This window comes from Anabrus simplex, chromosome 6 (genome assembly GCF_040414725.1).
Source record: "Anabrus simplex isolate iqAnaSimp1 chromosome 6, ASM4041472v1, whole genome shotgun sequence".
In the NCBI taxonomy this organism is placed as follows: domain Eukaryota; kingdom Metazoa; phylum Arthropoda; class Insecta; order Orthoptera; family Tettigoniidae; genus Anabrus; species Anabrus simplex.
The window spans coordinates 284,387,706-284,410,926 of NC_090270.1; the positions used below are offsets into that span (position 1 = coordinate 284,387,706).

Sequence of the window (23,221 nt, forward strand, 5' to 3'; positions counted from 1 at the left end):
AATATCAAAGCGTGAAACATGTACTTTAAAATGTAGTAAATATAATTAAATATGTCATATTCATAAAATGAGTAATAGTCTTACTGCATTACATTTTCAAAATTGTTCCTATATTCCTTATATTATGGTTTATGGTTCAGACATGTGACAATAACAGTGTTTTAATACTGTAGCCCCATATTTTGCGAGTTTACGTTCTTGCTTCAAATGAATTATACAGTCTACAGTTTTCTAATTTTGACAGTATTAAATGATCAAATTAAAGGCACGAGCGAAATACTTCAGGTACTCAAAAATAATGTAATGTACTGTAAATAGCGGAGTACATTACACCGTGTATTGTTGTAGCTAATTTCCTGTTGCGCTCATGCCCTGAATATGAAACACTTATACTTTACTAAATAAAGTTAATGTTGAATCTGTATTCAACTCCTATTAAATAACGCAAATTGTCCGGTAACTCTGCCACTTGGAATGACTCGGATTTCCTAGTTCCGGTCCCAAGCCCGGTAGAGGAGGAGTGTCAATGGCTGGTTGTTGAGCCTTGGGGGTTGCACTGATGTCGAGTAAGTGCTGCCATTAAAACTCAAGATATGCTTTTGTTGACAGTCCATCTGTTAATGTAACCAGCAAATCCTACCCCCCATGGGGATGGGTGAGGGCGAGTACCTGGCGTCTTAAAACTGGGTTCCTCGGCTAAGGTATGGTAACCCCGACAGAAGAGTCCCTGGTCCTCTAGGTTGGGGGTTGTGCGATGGGCTGATAACTCTTCCACTTAAAAGCTTACCTCACTCATAAATTTCAGATGAATAACCGGACGGATTCTATGATGACGACAAAGGCAAGATCAAAGGACAAACGATTTGGAATTAGAGATACATTAAAGTTGGGAACTTGGAACGTGAAAGGCATAAAAGGCAAAGAAGGAGAAATGGTTAGAGAGCTGGCTCGGAAAGAAATCAATGTTGCTGTAATTACTGAGGCAAAAAAGAAATTGCAAGGGACAAAATAAATTGATAAATACACTATGATTTATAGCGGAGTTACACAGGATAAAGGAGCTGCAGAAGGAGTCACAATATTAATAGACAGGAAGTGGAAAAACGAAATAGAAAACTACACCATTAAAAATGAAAGGCTTTTGGTGCTGAGTTTGAAGGTAGAGAGAGGGAAATTAACCTTGGTAGCCGTGTATGCTCCTGAAGAAAACAAACAGGAAGAATCTGAACAGTTTTATGAAGTTCATCAATCATTGTTAGATAACATATGTAAAAGTGACTTTGTTGTTCTGGCTTGTGATCTCAATGCCCGAGTAGGGAACAAACCAATTGCAGAAATAGTGGGAAATAAAGGTGAACCAACTTTAAATGAAAATGGTAAATTATTGATAGAATTTGCATCCTATAATCAATTAAAAATTACTAACACCTTCTTTGAGGAGAAAGACATGCATAAGTTTACATTTACTGCAAGATGACAGCGATCAATTATTGACTATATAGTGGTAAAAAAGTTAGGCCCAGGTGTAACAGATGTCAGAGTACATAGTGGCAGCCATTTATACACAGATCATTATCTGGTCATTGCAAAATCAGAATTATTGCTGCTAAATGGAGGAAACGGCTTAATAGAAATATACACAGAAACCAAGAAATCTGTAAGGTATATTTACTACAGGATGATGGAATACAATACTTATATCAAAATCGGCTGCAACAGTATTTAGTTCAGATTCCGACAAGTACTGATATTAACAAAGAATGAGAAATCATAACCTCAGTATTTCAGAGGGCAGCAGATGAAGCCATTGGAATGAAGAAGAAATTTAGGAGAAAAATTGGGCTTGAAATATGGAATAAAGAAATTTCAGAAGCTGTCAAGCAAAAACAAATATTTGAAAATGATACAGCATCGCACCCCCAAAAATGAGACAGATTATAAAAACAGCAGGAACAAGGTCAACGAGAAAACTCAAGCAAGAATCACGGGCTGGTTAATAAACTCAATATAAGATGATATCCATGGTAGGCAAGTGATGGCGTATAAGTTAACGAAGCACCTCAACAGTGATGAAAGAGAGACAGTTAATATAAATGTAATCTAAAAGGAATCATGGATACAACACTACAAAGAATTGTGGCATAACGGAGAGTATGGAGAGAGTCAGGAAGATCAAGATATATATCAATATTGAAGGAATTGACCTAATAGATATAGAAGAACTTAATACTGTTATGAAATCCTTCAAAAATAGAAAAGCACCAGGGTTAGACAATATAAATGTGGAGTTGTTCGAGTATGGTGGGATCATTCTTAAATTTAGAATGTTACATTTAATTAATCTTTGTTGGAAAAGAAGAAATATACCCGAAGAACGGAGGAAAGCTAAAACAATATCACTTTTCAAGAAAGGAAATCGAAGATTTTGCAGTAACTATCGAGGAATAAGTTTATTAAATGTTGGCTATAAAATATATGCTAAAATAATAAATAACAGACTTAACATCATTGCACACAATCTCTTATTGGAAGAACAATGTGGATTTAGAAAAGACAGATCCTGTATAGATAATATATTTAGCCTCAAACAGATACTGGAGAAGAGAAGTGAATTTAACTTGAATACTTATGTCACTTTTTCGACTGTAAAAAGGCTTTTGATAGGGTAGATAGAGAACAATTATGGAATATAAGTCTAATGGTAAAAAATGGGTACCCTAAATATCTTATTCAAGTTATCCAAAGTCTGTACAAAAGAACGAGAATTGTGTTAGATCTAGGATACAAAATAACGGAAGAAATATTAATTAATCAAGGTGTACGTCAGAGATGCAGCCTCTCTCCAACACTATTCAATATATATATAGATGAAGTAATCTGAAATTGGAAACGAATTGTGCACTCTGGAATAAAATTGAACACAGAAACATAAGTACATGCTCTTTGCAGATGATCAATTAATTCTGCAGGATGATGAAGATAAACTCCAGAAATCAATACATCAGTTAAACACCATTTGTAAAAATTGTAATTTTCGGCTATCCAGAACGAAAACAAAAGTTATGGCATGGAAATGGAAGTATCTTATCAGAGTGAAGATAGTAATTGACAATCAACCAGTAGAACAAGTCTCAAATTTTAAGTACCTCGGTTGTGAAATATCTTTTAATGATGATGACGAGGTGAAGAAGAAGCTTCATCGATTTCAATGTATGAGTGGGACAATTCGCCGAACACTGAAAGTAAAAGTAAGAGAACATACTCAACTTAAAATACTATGGCTGTACCAACTTTGTTATATGGAAGTGAGACATGGGTGGATAAAACAAGCTATAGGAATAAAATACAATCATCTGAAATGAGATTCTTAAGATCAGTAAAAGGATACTCCGTAAAAGATAAAATACGAAATGAAAAGATAAGAAAACAATTAAATATATTCTCAGTGAATTAAAGAATATTCCAAAACAGGATAAATTGGAAAAACCACATTCTGAGGATGGATAACAATAGAATCCCGAACCTTACCCTGGAATACCATCCTACGGGAAGAAGAGATATTGGTCGTCCTATGAAGAGATGGAATGATATCTGAGGTCGGAACAGGCTATTAGCCTAATCCATGAAGAGGACGTAAGTAAGTAACTTCTCTATCCTGATGCGCAGTGGTTTATCAAGTACTTTTCCACGTTTTCCATTGTGATGCCTGGCGCTTTTCCCTTACAATTTTCCTGTCATATGAGAAAGAGTGTTCAACATCACAGAAAGTCACCGGTGCACATTTTTACTGATAACAGTAGCTGGGTGAAATATTTTCCGGGAGCTCTCCTTGTTCGCCGCTGATGATCTTGCAAAGTGATAGGTCAACTTGACAAACCTAGATTTTGTTTCAAGATTGCAGAAGTTTGTTAGAAGCTTTGACCAATGAAAGTCACCTAGCCATCCCAGATTCTGAGAAATGATTAGTGCTGTTGTATGCAGTTGAGGCACTCTGTCCTACTGTATTTCACAGAATAGGGTTTGCCGTCCCAATTTTTAAGGGATGTTAAAGCTGACTTCAGCAACTGAAACGTATTCTATATGAGATGAAATTTGACAGTTATTTTACTATAATCTGAAATGTAAACGAGCTGGTACAATTTCTAATTTTTGAACGATTACTTAGATATGTACAAAAATGTTACATCTTCACATATAAATATGTAATGTTAGTAAGAATATGTAAAATGAAACAGAGGTATAACCATATCAGAACAATAACTCACCGACATTTTTCAGTTTCAGTCGTATACAAGTAAAGGAATGGAATATGTAATCACGTAAGAACCCGGGGCCTAGTCAACATGAGTCTTCATTTAGCTCCATTCCGTGCAGCTCCTTTCAGTTCAGAGGTCATCATGTCCCTATCTACCTTGAAGCCATCTAATCAACGTGATCTTGGACTTCTTTTCCGGGCATGATATTTGCACGATGTTGCTTCTCATTATGTAGCCAAAGTAGGATAACTCATGTCTCATTATACTCACTTCCAAGGAGATTTGTGGCTTGGCTTGGTTCGAGATACTCTTATTACTAATTCTGGGTGTTCACGGTATTCTGAGCAATCGTCGCCAGCATCAAAGTTCAAATGTATTGATCCTTCTCCTGTTGGTTTTCTTCATCAGAGATGTAGTCTTCTTCATATTAATTTTAGAACCAAGGAACATGACATCATTACCACCTCTCTTTCACTGTTAATTTGTATCTTGTAAGCTTTTTTCTGCCGCTATGTCTTAATTTTCTTCATATTTATGCACAGTCGAACCTTCTAACTTTTGTCCTTTACCTCTTGATCAAATATTCAAGGTCTTCATTGCTTTCTGCCAACAAGTTCATATGGTCAGCATACCTGAGGTTGTCAATATTTCTACCACGAATCTCACACCCATCCTACTGTAGACTTAGCTAGATGAGCCTTTCTCTTGACAGCTTTCACATTCGTGTAACAATTGAGTGTGATAGATATAATCATTTCCTGAACTACACACGTAAGTACGGTAAGACAACTCAATGAATTTTTAAATTTTTAGTTAGGATTGATATTAAGTTCTGGGAGTGAGGAGAAAGAGACAGTCCATTAAACTAGGTTAGGATTTCTTGCATAATTTGGTATTTCGAAAATGGCAAACTCTCTTAAGATATACTGTAATCTTCTTTTTTTCTATAAATGCCCGTGCTCTAGTTAATATCTCTATAGAAACAGACATTGAACTTCTTACCTGTGGCAGCAGCGGCCTCAGTTCCTTTTTCGGTGACTTCGATAAATGCCTTTTGAGTTACGGAAGTAATCTTGAATTGCTTGTTAGTAATTGGAGAGAATTCCCTCGAGAAGGTGAACATGCCTCCAAGCCCCATCTGTGAAAAGCATAACGACATTTCCAACAATTACTTTCACTTTAATCCTACACTCACTGACACAATAAAAGTACATGCAACGAGTGGTGAATATCAAATGACACCGACCACGCCGAAAGTTTGTGGGAATGTCTTATAAAAATCTTAATACCAGAACAAACGTACAATGTTAGTTGGCAGTGGGGAGGGGGGAAATCTGCTGGTCCTTTGTCAATATGATGGCATGCACTATCAGATCAAAAGTAACCGGAAAACTACTTGGTGCTGTCCTCTATATGTTGCTCGAATATACTGTACTGCCCAGTAGTGGACATTAATAAGGGACAAACACACTCTTGTCTTTATTACAGCTCCAGCTCTGGGGAGGAGACTGTCTACCAGTCGTCTGAACATCTTCCAAGGAATGGTAGACATTCTTCTTTCAGCATTGTAGGAAAATTAGTGATATGGATCGTTGGGGTTTGGAGTGAAGGCTGCGTTCAAGTTCACCCCAGAAGTGGGTGATAGGACTGAGGTCGGGGTAATGGCTGGCCAGTCCGTTTACTGAACTCTGTTGTCTGCAGATAGCTAACGAACAGATCCATATTTGAGGCAGGTAGCACTGTCATGCCATAACACCGAACATAGAATGCAGCTGGCCAAAACTTTCTTACAAACCTTAACGTTCTATGCAGTATCACGGAAAGTCAAAGGCCCGTCCGTGAAAATCATCCTCCCACTGACATCCCACCTCCACCAGAGTTCAATGTATTGTTCGCCTAACAATCACCACGTAGAAACCCTTTCTCCAGACTTCCATATGGTATATCGCGATTTTAAAACATCAACTTGCGCGTCTCCAGTCGTCTAAGAGCCAGAAGCGGCGCTCTTTACGTTATTGATCGCGGTATTTAATCGTTCACCGGCGAAGATAAATTGGATGGTGCGGCGGTCCTCTTCTCCAAACTGGCTGCCCTTCCCAACGTCAGCCCGTGGTGGAGTGATGTAATAACAGTAGCTTGTTTTCTCCGTGAGTAATAGGGTGTAATACTGCAGTAAGAGGCGACTAGAATGGGAACCCAGAGGTTTCCTCTTAGAAACGTGGGTTAGCGACCACGGGACCTTTAGCTGAGTCAGGTATTATTTTACTTATCTATCCATACCTGAATAGGGAAGCTAGAGTTCGGCTGGTTTGCAGATTTTAAGTTTCCTGACTCGAGAACTATATTCTAATGCAATAACACTCAGTTCCCGTGTACAGCAGACGCTGCCCACCCTCGTAGAAACAGCCTGCTCGGTGACTAAGCACTTCTCTCGAGTATAGTGTGATATGGTGACGGGGGTTCTGGCTGAGTGACTTTCTGGAAGTGGATCACTGTGACAGTTAACGTTAGGAGATGAGAACAGGCGAAGAGAATACTCGCTTGCTTTGAAGGAACATCGTGATATGGGACAATGACCACCACACGGATTCAGGAATCTTCTGACGTATACAGACAGAGATGCTACCTGGTCCTGTGATTCCAGCATATCCTTGAACACAGCTACCAGTAATATAAACCCGGTGAAGAAGATAGCTGGTTGATTATAATTGCATTGCATGCTGTTATAATTAATATACATGAAATCTCTGACCCGATCGGGTCCCAACATTGCTTGGCACAAACGGGGTCTATAACAGAATCTAACTTTACCTATACCTAATTTTGCACAGTTCTTATCTTTCATTTATCAATTGCTTATCAATGATCTACATTTAGGACTGTCACACAGGTAGACGATACCTAATCAATTGTTTAACTAAGCCTTTTCTTACATGTTTTCTGGAAACTTGGAAATTTATCGAACATATTCCTCGATGCATTATTTTAGTCTCTTACTTCTCGCCATACAAATGAATATTGGCTCAGTTTGTTCTTTTTATTCTGACTTTATTTTCATATTATGATCTTTCCTACTTTAAAGAATTCCGCCCAAGCTTATTCATATACTATTGCCATTCTACGCCAGGTCTGAAGAAAGGGAACATTATCAATCACCTTTCTGCGATTAGTGCAGCCGTACGCTGAGCATATGGCTGGCTAGGATTTTTGAAGGCAAGAATCTAACATTTAACTTCTTAAAACCCTTGTTCTTCAATCACCGTGCACAATCTACTACTACTGTATGGCTCCATGGCTAAATGGTTAGCGTGCTGGCCATTGGTCACAGGGTCCTGTGTTACATTCCCGACAGGGTCGGGAATTTTAACCCATCGTTAGTTAATTCCTCTGGCACGGGAGCTGGGTGTATGCTCGTCTTCAACATCATTTCTTCCTCATCCAGACGCACAGATCGCCTACGGACGTCAAATCAAAAGACCTGCACCTAGCGAGCCAAACATGTCCTTGGACACTACTAGCACTAAAAACCGTACGCCATTTCATGTTACTACTACTCAAATGCTTTCATTCCTCCCCTAAACGTTTGGGGGGGGGGGGGTTGGGCGGCGGCCTCTTAGACGCCGTCTCTCAGGCTGGGAGATTTGTTACGGTGAAGGAGACGCTCGGAGAAGGTGAGCGGGTTGGTGGCCGTGGCCTATACTAGAAACTGTCCCGGCATTCGTCTTAGACCAGGAGAATGGAAAACCACCTAAAACTATTCTCAGTACAGCCGACGGTGGGGACCAGCTGTGGGGTCAAACCCTCTCCCATCTCTCGAATGCAGAGGCGTAAATCCACAGTACAGCCGTCTCGGTTGGCCGATCAGAGTGCAGAGCAGTTGGACCACGGAACAGCCGTAGCCACTTATGGGCCGAGACCCACTCTGCATCTACCGACCGCACAATCTTCCACCCACCTGATCATATGTTCTCGCGCCAGTCCGCTTTGTTTTGACAACTATAAACATAGCTGTCCTTTATGAACATGCCTCCGCAAGGAGCGCAGATGTCAGGCATACAGCCCCTCTATTTTGGTTATTCTAGCTCCTTGATGGTAACAGAGTCGAATATACTTTCTTCAGAGATACAACGGCTTCACATGTTGACCGATCTTATGTAAAGGAAGAATCTGCGAATAACATCCCAACAGTAACTCTTAATGTTGAGCAATTCGGCGATCATCATACTCAGACATGCGGCACAGATAGGAAGGAAAATTAAACAGCTCCTTATTATTTTACGATGATATACAAAATGAATTTCCTCTCGCTTGGAATAATCTGGAAACTAGAGTACCAAGAGGTGAACAATTTTGATCAAGTCTTGGCTATACAAATTTAAGCCAGCTCTTTAGAGCTTTATCAAATGTAAGGAAGTAGAAAAGGCAATCAACAGACGGCGTACATCGAATTCTTATTACATGATTCTGGACAATCTTGTCACCCATCATCAAGATGGAAATAAAGTATCAAATCATTTGACCGGAGTAAAACGCCAAATCACCTCAATTCAGGAAACTATTCTACGAGAAGCAATCATCCGCTTCCGTGCAACTCAGTCATACACGGAGAAAAAACACAATTGTACCATCTTGCCTCCAAAAAGAATAACGCGAGAAGTAAGTACATTAACTCGCTAATTTCTGATGACAATATAATTATTACCACTACAAGAGAATGTATTAATGAAGCCGAAGCATATTTGAAGTAAATATTTAATGAATGTGAGGTATCAATAATGTACCCGACCAAAATGAAATATTACCGTATCCTACTTAGATCAACGTTTGACCGAGGAAGAACAAGGCCCTGCGCACTGCAAGCGACAGATCAGCTCCTGGCCCAGACGGCCTCAGCTACATTTTCTACAAAAATTACTGGCCTGTCATTCAAGATACACTCCCAGAATTAATGAGCATGTTATTAAACAACTAGAAGATCAAACTGAATTCAGCAAATAATTCTCATTTCAGAAGAGTGAGTACCCCAAAATTTATTAGACTATTTATGAAAATTCTCGCCCACAGATTACGACCGTTTATGGAAACCAGGAGCTAAGGCAGACGCGTGGCATTCCGAACGAGAAAACCACTTTTAATTCCAAGCAATTAGAGATGCTATATTATTATGTGAACACTACCCCAATAACGACGCAGCAATACTTAATGTTGACTTTCAGAAAAGGCGTGTGATAGGGTTCACCATGGTTATTTGTACACAATTCTCGACAAGTTTGGTTTTACAAAGTCAATATTTAGTATTAGAAATCTATTCACTTATGGCCATTTCTCCATAGCTATTCCAATACGGAAGTTAGTGCCACAGGGATATCTCCTGTCTGTAATCCTCTTCACCTTCATTAGAGCTGTCCACCACCTGCTAAAGGACGTACCAAATCCGCAAAAAATGTTTACAGTCAGAGCGTATGATGACGACATAACATTTTTATTACCGAACCGAGCCCAAGTGGATGAGCTGATTGGCATCATATCTGTGTACGAACAAGCCGCCAACGCGAAAGTGAATTATTATTAATCTGCCTTGTTACCACTTAGTAACTGGTCAAAACACACGACAATTGCTGAAATCCATACAAAAAGAAATAAATATTCTCGGTTTGAAGTTTGCAGGTAATTTAAGGAGAAATTGGAAAAAGAATTGGACTGCGCTCGTTAACACTGTACGGAACACAATGACGTCGAACCTCAGCAGAAATCTTAATCTCATAAAGAAAGTATGGCACATTAATTTATTCTCTCTGTCTAAATTATGGAACACGGCTCAGGTCTTGCCCATTTTACAGAAACATGTGCGAAGAATGGAACTTAGAATGAGTTATTACCCATAGAGTGATACATTTATCACATATCAAGAAATCAGCTCAGATAACCAGTTGACCAAGGAGGCCTCGGGCTCATCGCAGTCTCCGCTAAGTGCTCTGCTTTTTTGTGAGATCAATTCTAATGGGAAAGAACGAACTCGGAGATATAAATGATAAATATTTTTGGACGTCACCTCAGACGCTAAATCAGTCGGTGGAATCCTCAAACTTCAAACAGGTATTGCCTACTATTGAATCCTGCTATCTCCATGTGAATCAACAGTGCATTCCAACTGAGAAAATAATTACAGTTGTATTTTGAAACGTCATCGTGTCGCACCACAGAACATGGAAAAATTCCCCAAAAAAACTGGGAAAAGTATCTGGAAGCAGTTCGAAACTAACGAGATCCCAACAGAATGGAAAAATTCAGCAAGACTCCATACCAACCGAGGAGAAAAGTTTCGCCACAACTTGGGCTATACACCCTTTTGAAAAAAAAATGTCTGATTCCGGCTACTCACACACAACTCCACAGACTAATACGATGCAGTGGTATGATGGACGTCTGACAATGGACACTTAATGTTGTGCAACAGGTAACATTTTCCAATAGCCCCAATGGGATGTACCGTATCTTATTAACTTTGGAGGTAACCAACAGAAAAGTTATTTTCACTCTAGTACGGCTAGCAATGCGCTATGCGCAGACCGATGATAGATGCTCTGTACGATGTTTTAGGCCGTTTATCAAAACAGAAAGATAAAAACTGGTATTTTATAGTAGTTGTGGAGCATAGAAGGTATTCAGTGAATTTTCTGTTCTTTACTTCTGATAACAGAGCACGCGTGAATACTATTTTGTTTATATATGCATTATGCATTTCTCTCTGTCGTTCTTTCTTTGTTTCTTTGTTTCTCAAATTTAACGATGTAATTGTACAGTAGCTATAGGGCACTTGAGAAGCTGAATGGCCTTTTGTCCTTTATTTTCGAGTGACAGATCACGTGTGATTATTATCATATACATATATGAAGTTTGATTTTACAATGTGATTGTGCTGTAGTTCTTGGAGACAGGAGAAACGTATGGACTCCCTATTGTTCAAATGGAAGCAACGGAATAAGAGTGAGCATTATTTCTTTAAATATGTGTTTGATATTCCTTGTATGTAAACATTAATAAGCTCTGAGATCTTTAAATTAAAAAGTATAACTAATGTACCAAATAAAATGTCTCTTCATTAATGTGAAAATAACATATTTTGTAAACGTTACAGGTTGTGAACCCTGACGTAGCCCTTACGCCAGCTCCCTAGAGTTAGTCCCATAACAGCAGTGTATAGCGTCCACTTTGTTCAGTAGTAGACCTATTATCTCACCTCCGAGAGGCTGAGGTTGCCCTGTGCCGGACCCCTAGAATGAACCCCATAAGAGCAATCTACTAGTAGGTCTCACGTTACAAGTTGTGAGACTCTGAGTAATTTCAGTTACACGTTGCATCCGTCTTCTTCACTAGCCCTCCAATAACCCAGCTTTCAAGTCATAAGAGTTAAAATCCGCTACGCAGCTGGGTACTAAACCCGAATTTACGATTTCAGAGAAGGTTAGAAATGAAATAAAATATAAGAGCTCTGCAAAATGTCGATAGAGGTAATACTAGACTCAATAATTATAGACCCCTGTGTGCAACCCAATGAGTAGTCTTACAAAGCAGAGTTGTGTTCCAAATACATGTACACTGAGTCGAAACCTGGTCGGGTCAGACATTTCATTCGTATTCATTGTAACAGCATGTGATTTCATACATTTCAACTAGCTATTTTCCTCACCAGGCGTTTCTGTCAGCTGTATTCAAGATTCTGGTTACATTGCCTGACCAGGTAACGTACTCTGTCTGTATACGTCAGAGGATTCTTGAATCCGCGTGGCGATCAGTATCCCATGTCACGACGTTCTTGCAAAGGAAGCGAGTATCCCCTTCACATGTTCTTCACATGTTCTGTCTTAGTTATTCTCCTCCAAAACTTTGGGTGGGCTAGCACCCTCGTCACCATACCACATTATACACAAGAAAAATGCCTAGTCACCGAGTACCCAGTCTCTACCAGGGTGGACACCATCTTGGTGTGTATAGGAAACTGCGTGTTATTACAGCAGAACCTACGTTCGTTTCCCTGTTCAGGTAAGGGTAAAAACATAAAATAATGCCAGACTCAGCTTAAGGTCTCGTGTTCGCCAACCCACGCTCCCAAGGGGAAAGTATGTGAGTTCCCATTCTAGTAACCGTGTACGGCAGTGTTCACACTCAACCCCGCATACGGAGAAAAACAAACCACAGTTATTACATCAGTCCACCATAGGTTGGTGTTGGGAAGGGCAGCCAGTTTGTAAAAGTCTTCATTGATGGTGCCACACGATATCATGCCAATTTCTCGTACCACCTTCCTTAGTGCTCGACGGTAACAGTTATTCAACACAAGTGGACAAACCGGCCGTGATCTTGTTATGGCTATGTCTTCTCGTATCCATTTCACAATCACGCTCTCAATAGTTGACTTGGCAACATGAAGAGAACAGAAACGCCACCCCTGACTGACTGCTTACTGACGTGGCAACCACTACCTTTCCACGTTCGTAGTCACGAAACTCCCTCGTTCCAGCCGTTCTATTGGTAACTGTTAGCTATAAGCAGCATGAAACTCTCAGCTGCATTTTATAGCAGCATCAGTGGCCTTCGTAAGCACACCTAAACTTTGTTTTACATTTACAGAGGCGAACACAGATACTTTTCATCAGATAGTGTCAGAAAGCAGGATATCACTGGGATACGTACTGTCGGGCGCCAGGGTTCTCCGAATTAGTAGCAGATGTGGTCTGATGTCATATCCTATGACCTCATATGATTCTAGAGGTAACGCCGTAATCACAGCTCCTACCACATTTCATCCCGCTTACACATACGTGTAAGTTTTTCTCTCTGAATGAAGACCAAACCAACTCCCGATTCGTACGGTTGACCGAGACGTCACAACGCTTGTGAACTGTATGGCGTCAGAAGTATGCTTCCTTTTCTCAAGAGTCTCATGAGATGTTTCTTGTCAGCAGTCCATGGAGAAGTACTTGGGCTTTTGGAGACATGCACTGTAGTTTCCCAACCCTACATATAACATTTCTGTATATACAAACACCTTGTCTATAATAGTTCTGTGACTTATATTCATCGATGTCGCCCTATGTACAAAAATGTTTTCATTTGTTTCCTCTCCGCTTTGTTGTTGCTTATCTAAGTGAATGTGTGATAAGGACTCCATGTTGCCAAAAAAGTTGAAGAAAAATGCAAAGGAGGTCTTCTGGTAAAGAAGAAAATTATGTGTGTAATTACTCTAGATAATAATTCGGTGATAGTAATAATATGTTATGTTTCTCAAATGTAAAATATTTTCATCCAAAAAAGTAGAATAATTGTCTTTTCATAATAAGAGTATCACGTAGTTTTAATGGGATTTTATATTAAAATACTTATGATTCTGCCAATAAAAGTTCACTGAATGGGAAGCATGGAGTTGATACTGAGCTTCTGTAAGTTGCTACCCGTAATTTTATGAAGTGTACATTCTATGGTGCATGTGACCCGCGTCGTAAGTTATGAGTTCAGCAAAATATCATGATAAAGTTCAGCACAAATCATCTCAAAATTTCATTTTTCCAATCAAAGGTACATTTTTCTCAGAGAGTACACAACATAGAGATCGGAATATTTCACTGATTAATTATTTGCTAAATATAATAATCAAAAATAATGAATGTAAGACATTATCACAATTTCTAGGATTCCAATAGAAAGCTGCCCATGTATATTTAAAAACTGAAAAAAAAAAGGTTCACAAATTTAAAACTGCACAATAACCGTTTTTTTAGTTTGGGATCCATAAAAATAATGCGTAGCAAGGTAGTGTGTGTTTGAAATTCAACCATTTTTTAAACTATATTTATAGTCTCGGAGGGGAGTGAGCATTAATAATGGCATTTTAACATTGTGTCTCCCTTAATGGAAACAAAGTAAGACGCTTATTCGAAGAGTTATGAAACAGAAGTCACACTATTTTAAAGGGTAAATACCTAATACTGTATTACTTTACCTTCTCGAGTGGTTCGCTTAGATCCAACGATGACTCTATTTTGAACTTCGGTAAGAGTACTTCAGTGTGTGCATGAATGAGAGCTTGACTAATTCTGGTAATATTCAGAGTTGAAAGTTTTGACTCCAATGCAGCAAGGCCGTCGATTTCTCTTGGCAAAAGAATTAGCATACTTGTGTCCTCACCCTGCAAAGAACATTGTAAAATTTAGCCAGTGTGTGCAGTTATTAAAACTAATAATAATTGTTAAGGAGTTTCCGTGAATGACAGAGGTGGAAGAATGGGTCTATCTACTACAATCAAGAGATTAATCGAAAACTTTAAATATCAAAGTTATATTCCTTTTGGACTGCTTTTTTTATGTCACCTTTTAACAACCAGTCGCTCAGCGACAGTACAAGATTTCAGATACAGAATTAGTTTGTGAGTTTAATTACATGTTTGAAGAAATCAGAAAAATTCACAAGACAACAATCTGAGCTGAAAGCTCCCAACTTTTACAAACGTTACTTGAGCATTTTTGCTCCGTCCACTCAATAGTCCAGGAGACAGATCTCTCAATTTTCTTTGACAAGATACAATTCTTCCAACAGCACTTTTGCTCTACCACAAAGTTACCGCTTTCCAAAAGGCACCATTTAACCATCACAATACCATGAGCGTCTTTGATCGCTAAAATTTATATTTTCCGGGTCTCTCGAGGTACAACCTAAATTTAATAATTCAAACTGTCTTCAACTCTCAACAGTTTAACCACTTAACTTAAAAGACTAAGTTTCACAGGATTATCTAATACTCATAATACCGGACCTTTGTGTAAAGAAAAGGAACACGGTTAAAGTTACTGGCCCAAAATCAAAATGATGCCGAGGCGGACATTTGCACTCCTTGAAATTTGCACACAAGATTAAAACACTAGTTGGGCTTCTGGCCCGAAGTTACAGAGACTAATCCTATTCTGCTGAGGTGACTAGATGGAGAAAATTTAAGTTAGAAGGCTACAGATGGAAAACGGTTACAAAAATAGTCGCCTCAAATACAAGTTGATAAGGAACTCGTGAGGGTGTCGCACTCCCTATTCCCGAATTTTAGCTAAGTGTTTTTCGGCTGGTTTGAAATTTATTTTAGAAATGGAAATTTATATTTTAGAAGGTTGGAAATTTCAGGTTACACAATTAAAGATCGAAAACCTTCCCTTCGGGTTAGCTATATGAGGCTATCACATAGTTATTAAATGGCTGCCATTACCATACTGCGCAGGACTGCTCGATGAAGGGCAAAACGTCTCCGCCTCCACTATTAGCACACACACTCAGTAAACTGGACGATCAAGAAGAAAAGTTAGCTCGAAAAATCGCCAGCTTTTATACCCGAAAGGAAGCTTCTAGATAAATTTGGGCTAAGGCCCGACATTCACAATTTTTATTGTGTAATCAAATAAGTAGAAGTTGAACATAATTGGTTGAAAATTAAATAACTTACATGAAAATTTTGATTTGCCAGCATCACGAGTTGGCGGGAAGAGATAGAAGTATTGACAACATTAACATGCCAAAAACAAAAGATAATTAACTCAGTGTAGTAAACCTAGGATTACAAAATTACTTTATCTCTTTCGTAGCAACATCTGTTGACAAAAGTCCAACTTCTTGCACTAGTAGTTTCAAGTTTTAAGTGTAAATGCCATTTTACAAGGCGCTTGATTTGAATTCACGGGGTTGGTGTACCTCTCTGCATAATAATAATAATAATAATAATAATAATAATAATAATAATAATAATAATAATAATAATAATAATAATAATAATAATAATAATAATAATGTGTTGTTTGAGTCATCAGTCCATAGACTGGTTTGATGCAGCTCTCCATTTCTATGTAACTATTGCATCCAACATCTGCTCTAATCTGCTTGTCATATTCATACCTTGGTCTACCCCTACCGTTCTTACCACCTACACTTCCTTCAAAAACTAACTGAACAAGTCCTGGGTGTCTTAAGATGTGTCCTATCATTATATCTCTCCTTCTCGTCAAATTTAGCCAAATCGATCTCCTCTCACCAATTCGATTCACTATCTCTTTATTCGTGATTCGATCTATCCATCTCACCTTCAGCATTCTTCTGTAACACCATATTTCAAAGGCTTCTATTCTATTTCCTTCTGAGCTAGTTATCGTCCATGTTTCACTTCCATACAACGCCACGCTCCACACGAAAGTCTTCAAAAATATCTTTCTAATTCCTATATCAATGTTTGAAGTGAGTAAATTTCTTTTCTTAAGAAAGCTCTTCCTTGCTTGTGCTAGTCTGCATTTTATGTCCTCCTTACTTCTGCCATCGTTGGTTATTTTACTACCCAAGTAACAACATTCATCTACTTCCTTTAAGACTTCATTTCCTAATTTAATACTTCCTGCATCACCTGCCTTCGTTCGACTGCACTCCATTACTTTTGTTTTGGACTTATTTATATTCATCTTGTACTCCTTACCCAAGACTTCATCCATACCATTCAGCAACTTCTTGAGATCTTCTGCAGTCTCAGATAAAATAACAATATCATCGGCAAATCTCAAGGTTTTGATTTCCTCTCCTTGGACTGTGATTCCCTTTCCAAATTTCTCCTTGATTTCCTTTACTGCCTGTTCTATGTACACATTGAAAAGGAGGGGGGACAAACTGCAGCCTTGCCTCACTCCTTTCTGGATTGCTGTTTCGTTTTCAAAGCCCTCGATTCTTATCACTGCAGACTGATTTTTATACAGATTGTAGATAATTCTTCGTTCTCGGTATCTGACCCCAATCATCTTCAGAATCTTCAATAGCTTGGTCCAATCAACATTATCGAATGTCTTTTCTAGATCTACGAATGCCATGTACGTGGGCTTGTCCGTCTTGATTCGATCCTCTAAGATCAGACGTAAAGTCAGGATTGCTTGATGTGTTCCTACATTTCTTCTGGAGCCAAATTGATCTTCTCCCAACTCAGCTTCAACTTGTTTTTCCATTCTTCTGTAAATAATAATTTTGCAGGCATGAGATACTAAACTAATGGTGCGGTAGTTTTCACACCTGTCAGCACCGGCTTTCTTGGGAATATGTATAACAACATTCTGCTGAAAATCGGATGGGACTTCTCCTGTCTCATACATCTTACACACTAAATGGAATAACCTTGCTATGCTGGTTTCTCTTAAGGCAGTCAGTAATTCAGAGGGAATGTCATCAATTCCAGGTGCCTTATTCCTATTTAGGTCACTCACAGCTCTGTCAAACTCTGACCTCAAAATTGGGTCTCCCATTTCATCAGCATCAACAGCCTCTTCATGTTCCAGAACCAAATTATCTACATCTTTACCTTGATACACCTGTTGGATATACTCCTGCCATCTTTCTGCTTTGTCTTCTTTCCCTAGAAGTGGCTTTCTATCTGAGCTCTTAATATTCATACACCTAGATTTCGTTTCTCCAAAGGTTTCCTTGATTTTCCTGTATGCAGCATCGACCTTTCCCAGGACCATACAACCTTCGACATCCTTGCACTTCTCCTTCAGCCATTCTTCCTTAGCTACATTGCACTTTCTATCCACTTGATTCTTTAATCGCCTGTATTCTCTTCTGCCCTCTTCATTTCTAGCATTCTTGTATTTTCGTCGTTCATCAATTAGGTCTAGTATTTCCTGAGTTATCCACTGATTCTTACTTGATCTTTTCTTCCTTCCTAACATTTTTTCAGCAGCCCTACTGACTTCATTTTTCATTACTATCCACTCTTCCTCTATTGTGTTTCCTTCAGCCTTTTCATTTAGCCCTTGTGCAACACGTTCCTTGAAACAATCCCTCATACTCTTTTCTTTCAACTTGTCTAGATGCCATCTTTTATTATTCTTCCCTTTTTTCAATTTCTTCAACTTCAGATGGCATTTCATGACCAACAAGTTGTGGTCAGAGTCTACGTCTGCTCCTGGGAAAGTTTTGCAATCCAACACCTGGTTTCTGAATCTCTGCCTAATCATAATGAAGTCTATTTGATACCTTCCAGTGGCTCCAGGTCTCGACCACGTATACAGCCGTCGTTTGTGGTGTTGAACCAAGTATTGGCAAGGACTAAATTATGATCAGTGCAGAATTCAACCAGCCGACAACCTCTTTCGTTCCTTTGTCCCTATCCAAATTCTCCTACTGTATTACCTTCTCTTCCTTGCCCTACCACTGCATTCCAGTCTCTCATCACAATTAGATTCTCGTCGCCTTTTACATATTGTATTAATTCTTCTATCTCTTCATATATTCTTTCGATTTCCTCATCATCCGCTGAACTAGTAGGCATATAGACATGCACTATTGTGGTGGGCATTGGTTTGGTGTCTATCTTGACGACAATAATTCTTTCACTATGCTGGTCGTAGTAGCTTACGCGCTGCCCTATTTTCTTATTCATTATTAAACCAACTCCTGCATTTCCCCTGTTTGATTTTGTGTTGATAATTCGGTAGTCGCCTGACCAAAAATCCTGTTCTTCCTGCCAACGTACTTCACTTATACCAACTACATCTAACTTTAGTCTATCCATCTCCCTTTTCAGATTCTCTAACCTACCACAACGATTCAAACTTCTAACATTCCACGCTCCGACTCGCAGAATGTCAGTATCCATCTTCCTGATGATCACCCTCTCTCGTGTAGTCCCCACCCGGAGATCCGAATGGGGGACTAGTTTACCTCCGGAATATTTTACCCGGGAGGAAGCCATCATCAGTACATCATTCATACAGAGAGAGCTAAATGTCCTCGGGAGTGAGTTAGGCTGTAGTTTCCCGTTGCTTTCAGCCGTGTAACAGTATCAACACAGCTAAGCCATGTTGAGTATTGTTACAAGGCCGTATCAGTCAACCATCTAGACTGCCGCCCTCGCAACTACCGAAAGGCTGCTACCCCCCCTTTCTATGAACCATTCCTTAGTCTGGTCTCTCAACAGATACCCATCCGATATGGTTGCACCTGCGGCTCGGCTATCTGCTTCATTGGGGAACCCAAGCCTCCCCACCGCGGCAAAATCACATGGTTCGCAGGGGAGGATAATAATAATAATAATAATAATAATAATAATAATAATAATAATAATAATAATAATAATAATAATAATAATAATAATAATAATAATAATAATAATAATAATAATAATAATAATAATAATAATAATAATAATAATAATAATAATAATAATAATAATTGTACCAGGCGGTACACCTCCACGCCGCTAATTCAAACATTGCGCCAGTTAAAACTCCTCTACAGGAGAAAGCCTGAACTTTAACAACCAGATTCATTCTAAGGTTTCTCAGAAGATGTCGCTAGTGTAAATTTTGAAGTGTTCTGAACTGTGTCTATTTCGATTTATCTTTGTTTGCTCCATAGCAAGAAATTTGAACATTCTCTAACAGATGTCTCTACCAAAACTGATAACGCACTCTGGTGTAAAGGAATGAACTTTCCTGAAGAAATTTAATATTCATAAGTTTTGGTTTTGCTAAATTTTGTTCTGTGGTTTGAGAGTTGGCAATATAATCCTTTCTTTCCGCCTGTTTTGAATGTAACCAATCGGGAATTTCTGTAATTAATTTTCCACCAATAAGGTGTTTCTTCTTCATCTGGTGTAGTGGTTTTCGCTGTTATCCAATAAAATTTTGTGGGCGGGTTGTAATCATTCATGAAACGTCTCGAATTTTCCGCGAGGGTATATAAACTGCTGATTTTCTGGTCTCGGGGCCACTTCATCGACATCTTGCTTAGTGAGTGATTATTGTAGCAGGGGGCGGGAAGCGCCTCTTTCTTCGGGCAGCAGTCCAGCTACAAGGTAACGGGCATTTAATACTTTATTTCTTGCTAGCTCAGCTGTTTAACCCTCGGGGCAGGTTCGAAACTTTTCTCATGTAACCTATCTTTAAAATGTAATAGACACTTGGTGAAATTCTGGCTCTTTAACTATAAATTGGGATAGAGATTGTATTACCCTCTCGAGCTCCCACTACTATTGTTTTGAGGTAACTACGTTTTAATTACCGTTTTTCTTCCATTCATTATGTAAATAAGTTTTCTTATCGTGTCACCTCCTTAGTATGGGATTAGCCCTTGCATAAGCGGCCTAGTGCCAAGTAGGGTTTAAAAGTGTATTAGGAGTACAAGTTACGCCTCCATTCAACTTAGAATTTTGGGCCATGTAATTGACCTGTTTCTTTACTGAATAGGCCTCAGTAGGTTGGGTATTATTACCCCTCTTCTAGTGTGCCTGGAGGGCAGATTGAAGGTGGAGTTCGGTGTGGCCTTTGAGTAGGGTTGAACTTTTAAGAGCGGGTTTGCTCTTCCTTAAAAATTTGATTTCTGTGTGCCTCGAGGAGGCTTAACTGGGTAATTGAGAGCAAGTGCTTGGGGTTTTCTGCCCCTTTGTTGAACTTTGTACATAGGTAAAGTTGGGCTCATTACTCAAGGATTGTAGGTCGGAGGCTCGAAGCCCAAATACGGTAATTGTACATTCTTATCTTGTTGATATGCTACTGAGTAACTGTTATACTTGTTATTTCTTGATCTTGAAAAGAAAATATAACCTTTGTTAAATTTTAAATTAACTTCAATTTCGTAGTTGAGACCTATTCCACCCAGCACCTTCTTTCACCTCTGCAGGTCCACCAAAATATCGTAACAAGTGGTAGCAGAGCTTGGTTGAATGGGTCTCAATTTAGCCCCTTTTGACGGCTAAACATTGTTTTTGATTCGAACTCTAAAAATTTTCTCAGTTGCTGGAATTTTTTTTGTTTTTGTCTAAAAATTTTCTGTCATCCTGTCCGGCCCTCGTGAGGTCCTCCATCCTTTCTATTTGCGTAAAGAGGAATTAATTTATGAACTATCCCTCAGAAACGTTCAATCTGGAGGCACGGTTGCGTTAGATGCCAATAAACTTAAAGATTCCCTTGCCTTGCCTATTACCACCCCAACATTGGGAGAGACAGAAATTGATGACGCTCTCTCCACGATCAATGACAATACTACTGAGCTAGCATCTGTAGTTAGTTTTTTTGAAGAAGGGAATCCATCCCCTAATCAACTTAAACGTGTGCAAGCTCGACTATTTCATTTTTATAATAGGCTTCATGATCTATTGTCTCTCAAGTTGAATGACGTTCAGGGAAAGCAGAATAGTGCCCTCATTGAAAACATTTCTAAATTGTCCAGTACTGTCGGTCAACTGTTATCGCGGGTAACGCCTCCCAAAACTGACCCGCCCATGGCAGTAAACACTGTTAGCGAGGAAACTTCTTCCAAAGGGGAAGAAAATAGAACTGCTGAGGTTACTCAAAAGACATCGGCCCCAGTAGAAACTGTGTCCGATCGTCGCACGTCCATTCCACCCTTCGTGTTAAATAATGCTCCTTCTGAATCTGCTTCTCCGCCACTTAGGCCCTTCCTACTACATCCCCGGGTTCTCATCCTTTAGCAATGTTGCTCAGAGGTATTTCTAAGTTTTCTGTTAACTCTACCAGTGACGTAATTTCATTCTAAAGGTTTTTAGTTGAGTTCCAAGATTATGCCCTTGTTTTTTCTCTTTCTCCGTGTCAAATCCTTCAGATTATTTACCCGTATTCTATTAGCGTTCTATCGGACAAAATAGTTAGGGCAATTGCTTAACAATCATCGATAGAAGACTTCCACGTCCATTTATTTTCAAATTTTATTCCAGCTCGAGCTAGGTCATCTCTAATTAAGAAGTACTATTATAGAGTGCAGCGACTTGATGAAAACCTGGCAGACTTCATACAAGACATCAAATTCTATACTAGGGTATTTGCCCTTCATTTTCCCGAAGATCAAATCGTTCAGGCTATAGTGGAAGGTATTTCTCCATCATACCGATCATACCTGTGTTTTGCATCACGTCCGCAAACTTTTGCCGAGTTAGAGGCTATGGCTGTCTCAGCCGAAGGAGTTAGATACGCCGATACCTTGCATATCGCGAGAGAACCCCCTCCATCCTCTAGTAGTTTTCGGCCTCCATCTCGCCGACCCGTCACACCCCGTAAATGTTACGCTTGCGGGTCGCCTGACCATCTTCGCAATACATGTCCATTGATCAAGTCTAGTGGGACAAGGAATGGAGCAGGGTCATCTCAAGGCTGCTTTAAATGCGGCGCGTTTTCCCATATTGCCAAGAACTGCCCTAATGCTAGCAGCACCCCCTCCTGCTCAACTTCTGGTGCAATTTCCACCAAGGACCATAATAATAAGTGACTAGTGGCCTCGGCTGAGTCGGCAAACCCATCTTCCCGAGGCTCAGCCCCAAGTAAACAGGTCGAAGTTTCAGGGAAAACTCAGTCTTCAAATTTATATTTTGAAGGTTCCAAAGAATGTCTTAGGATTGCGGCGGATACCCCCGCACCTGTTCCTTTTCTCAAAATGGAATTGAATAATGAGCCCGTAACTGCTCTTTTAGATTCAGGCAGTGTTTGTTCAATTATTTCGGCTGAGTGGTATTCGAAATTGAAATCTGTTTGTAAACCTCCTGACTATTGCTCGTCTTCGGTTCGATATGTTTCGGCTAATTCTTCTCCATTAGAAATTTTAGGCTCTTTAATTGCCAAAATTCGTATATCTAAATTTACTTGGAAAGTTAAACTGTTTGTGGCAAAGCACTTGTCTTGCCCCATTATATTGGGAGCAGACATCATGTCTTCTACTGGTCTAGTGCTCGACATTCAGAGCAGGTCGTGCACATTCAAATTTGCTTCTAATTGTAAAATCACTTTGTTAAAGTGTAGTTCTGAATCATGTTCATCTATTTCGCCTACCCAGGATGAGATGTTGTTAGACCTTAGACATCTACCTGAGGAGCAGGCTGACAGTATTCGTAAGTTGTGTCAGTCGTTTCCAGAGGTGTTCTCTGATACTCTTGGGGTTACTGACCTTAT

At 39.3% G+C, this 23,221-nt stretch overlaps 1 protein-coding gene across 1 annotated transcript in view; it reads right to left on the bottom strand.

The window, feature by feature from the left end:
• Positions 1-23,221, bottom strand: part of LOC136875750 (serpin B3) — a 162,092-nt gene that overhangs the window by 50,728 nt on the left and 88,143 nt on the right. The window contains exons 6-7 of the mRNA XM_067149324.2: positions 14,257-14,442; positions 5,259-5,394 (exon numbers count right to left, since the gene is read on the bottom strand). Of these exons, the coding sequence (XP_067005425.2) occupies positions 5,259-5,394; positions 14,257-14,442 (322 nt within the window). The remainder of the gene's footprint in view (positions 1-5,258; positions 5,395-14,256; positions 14,443-23,221) is intronic.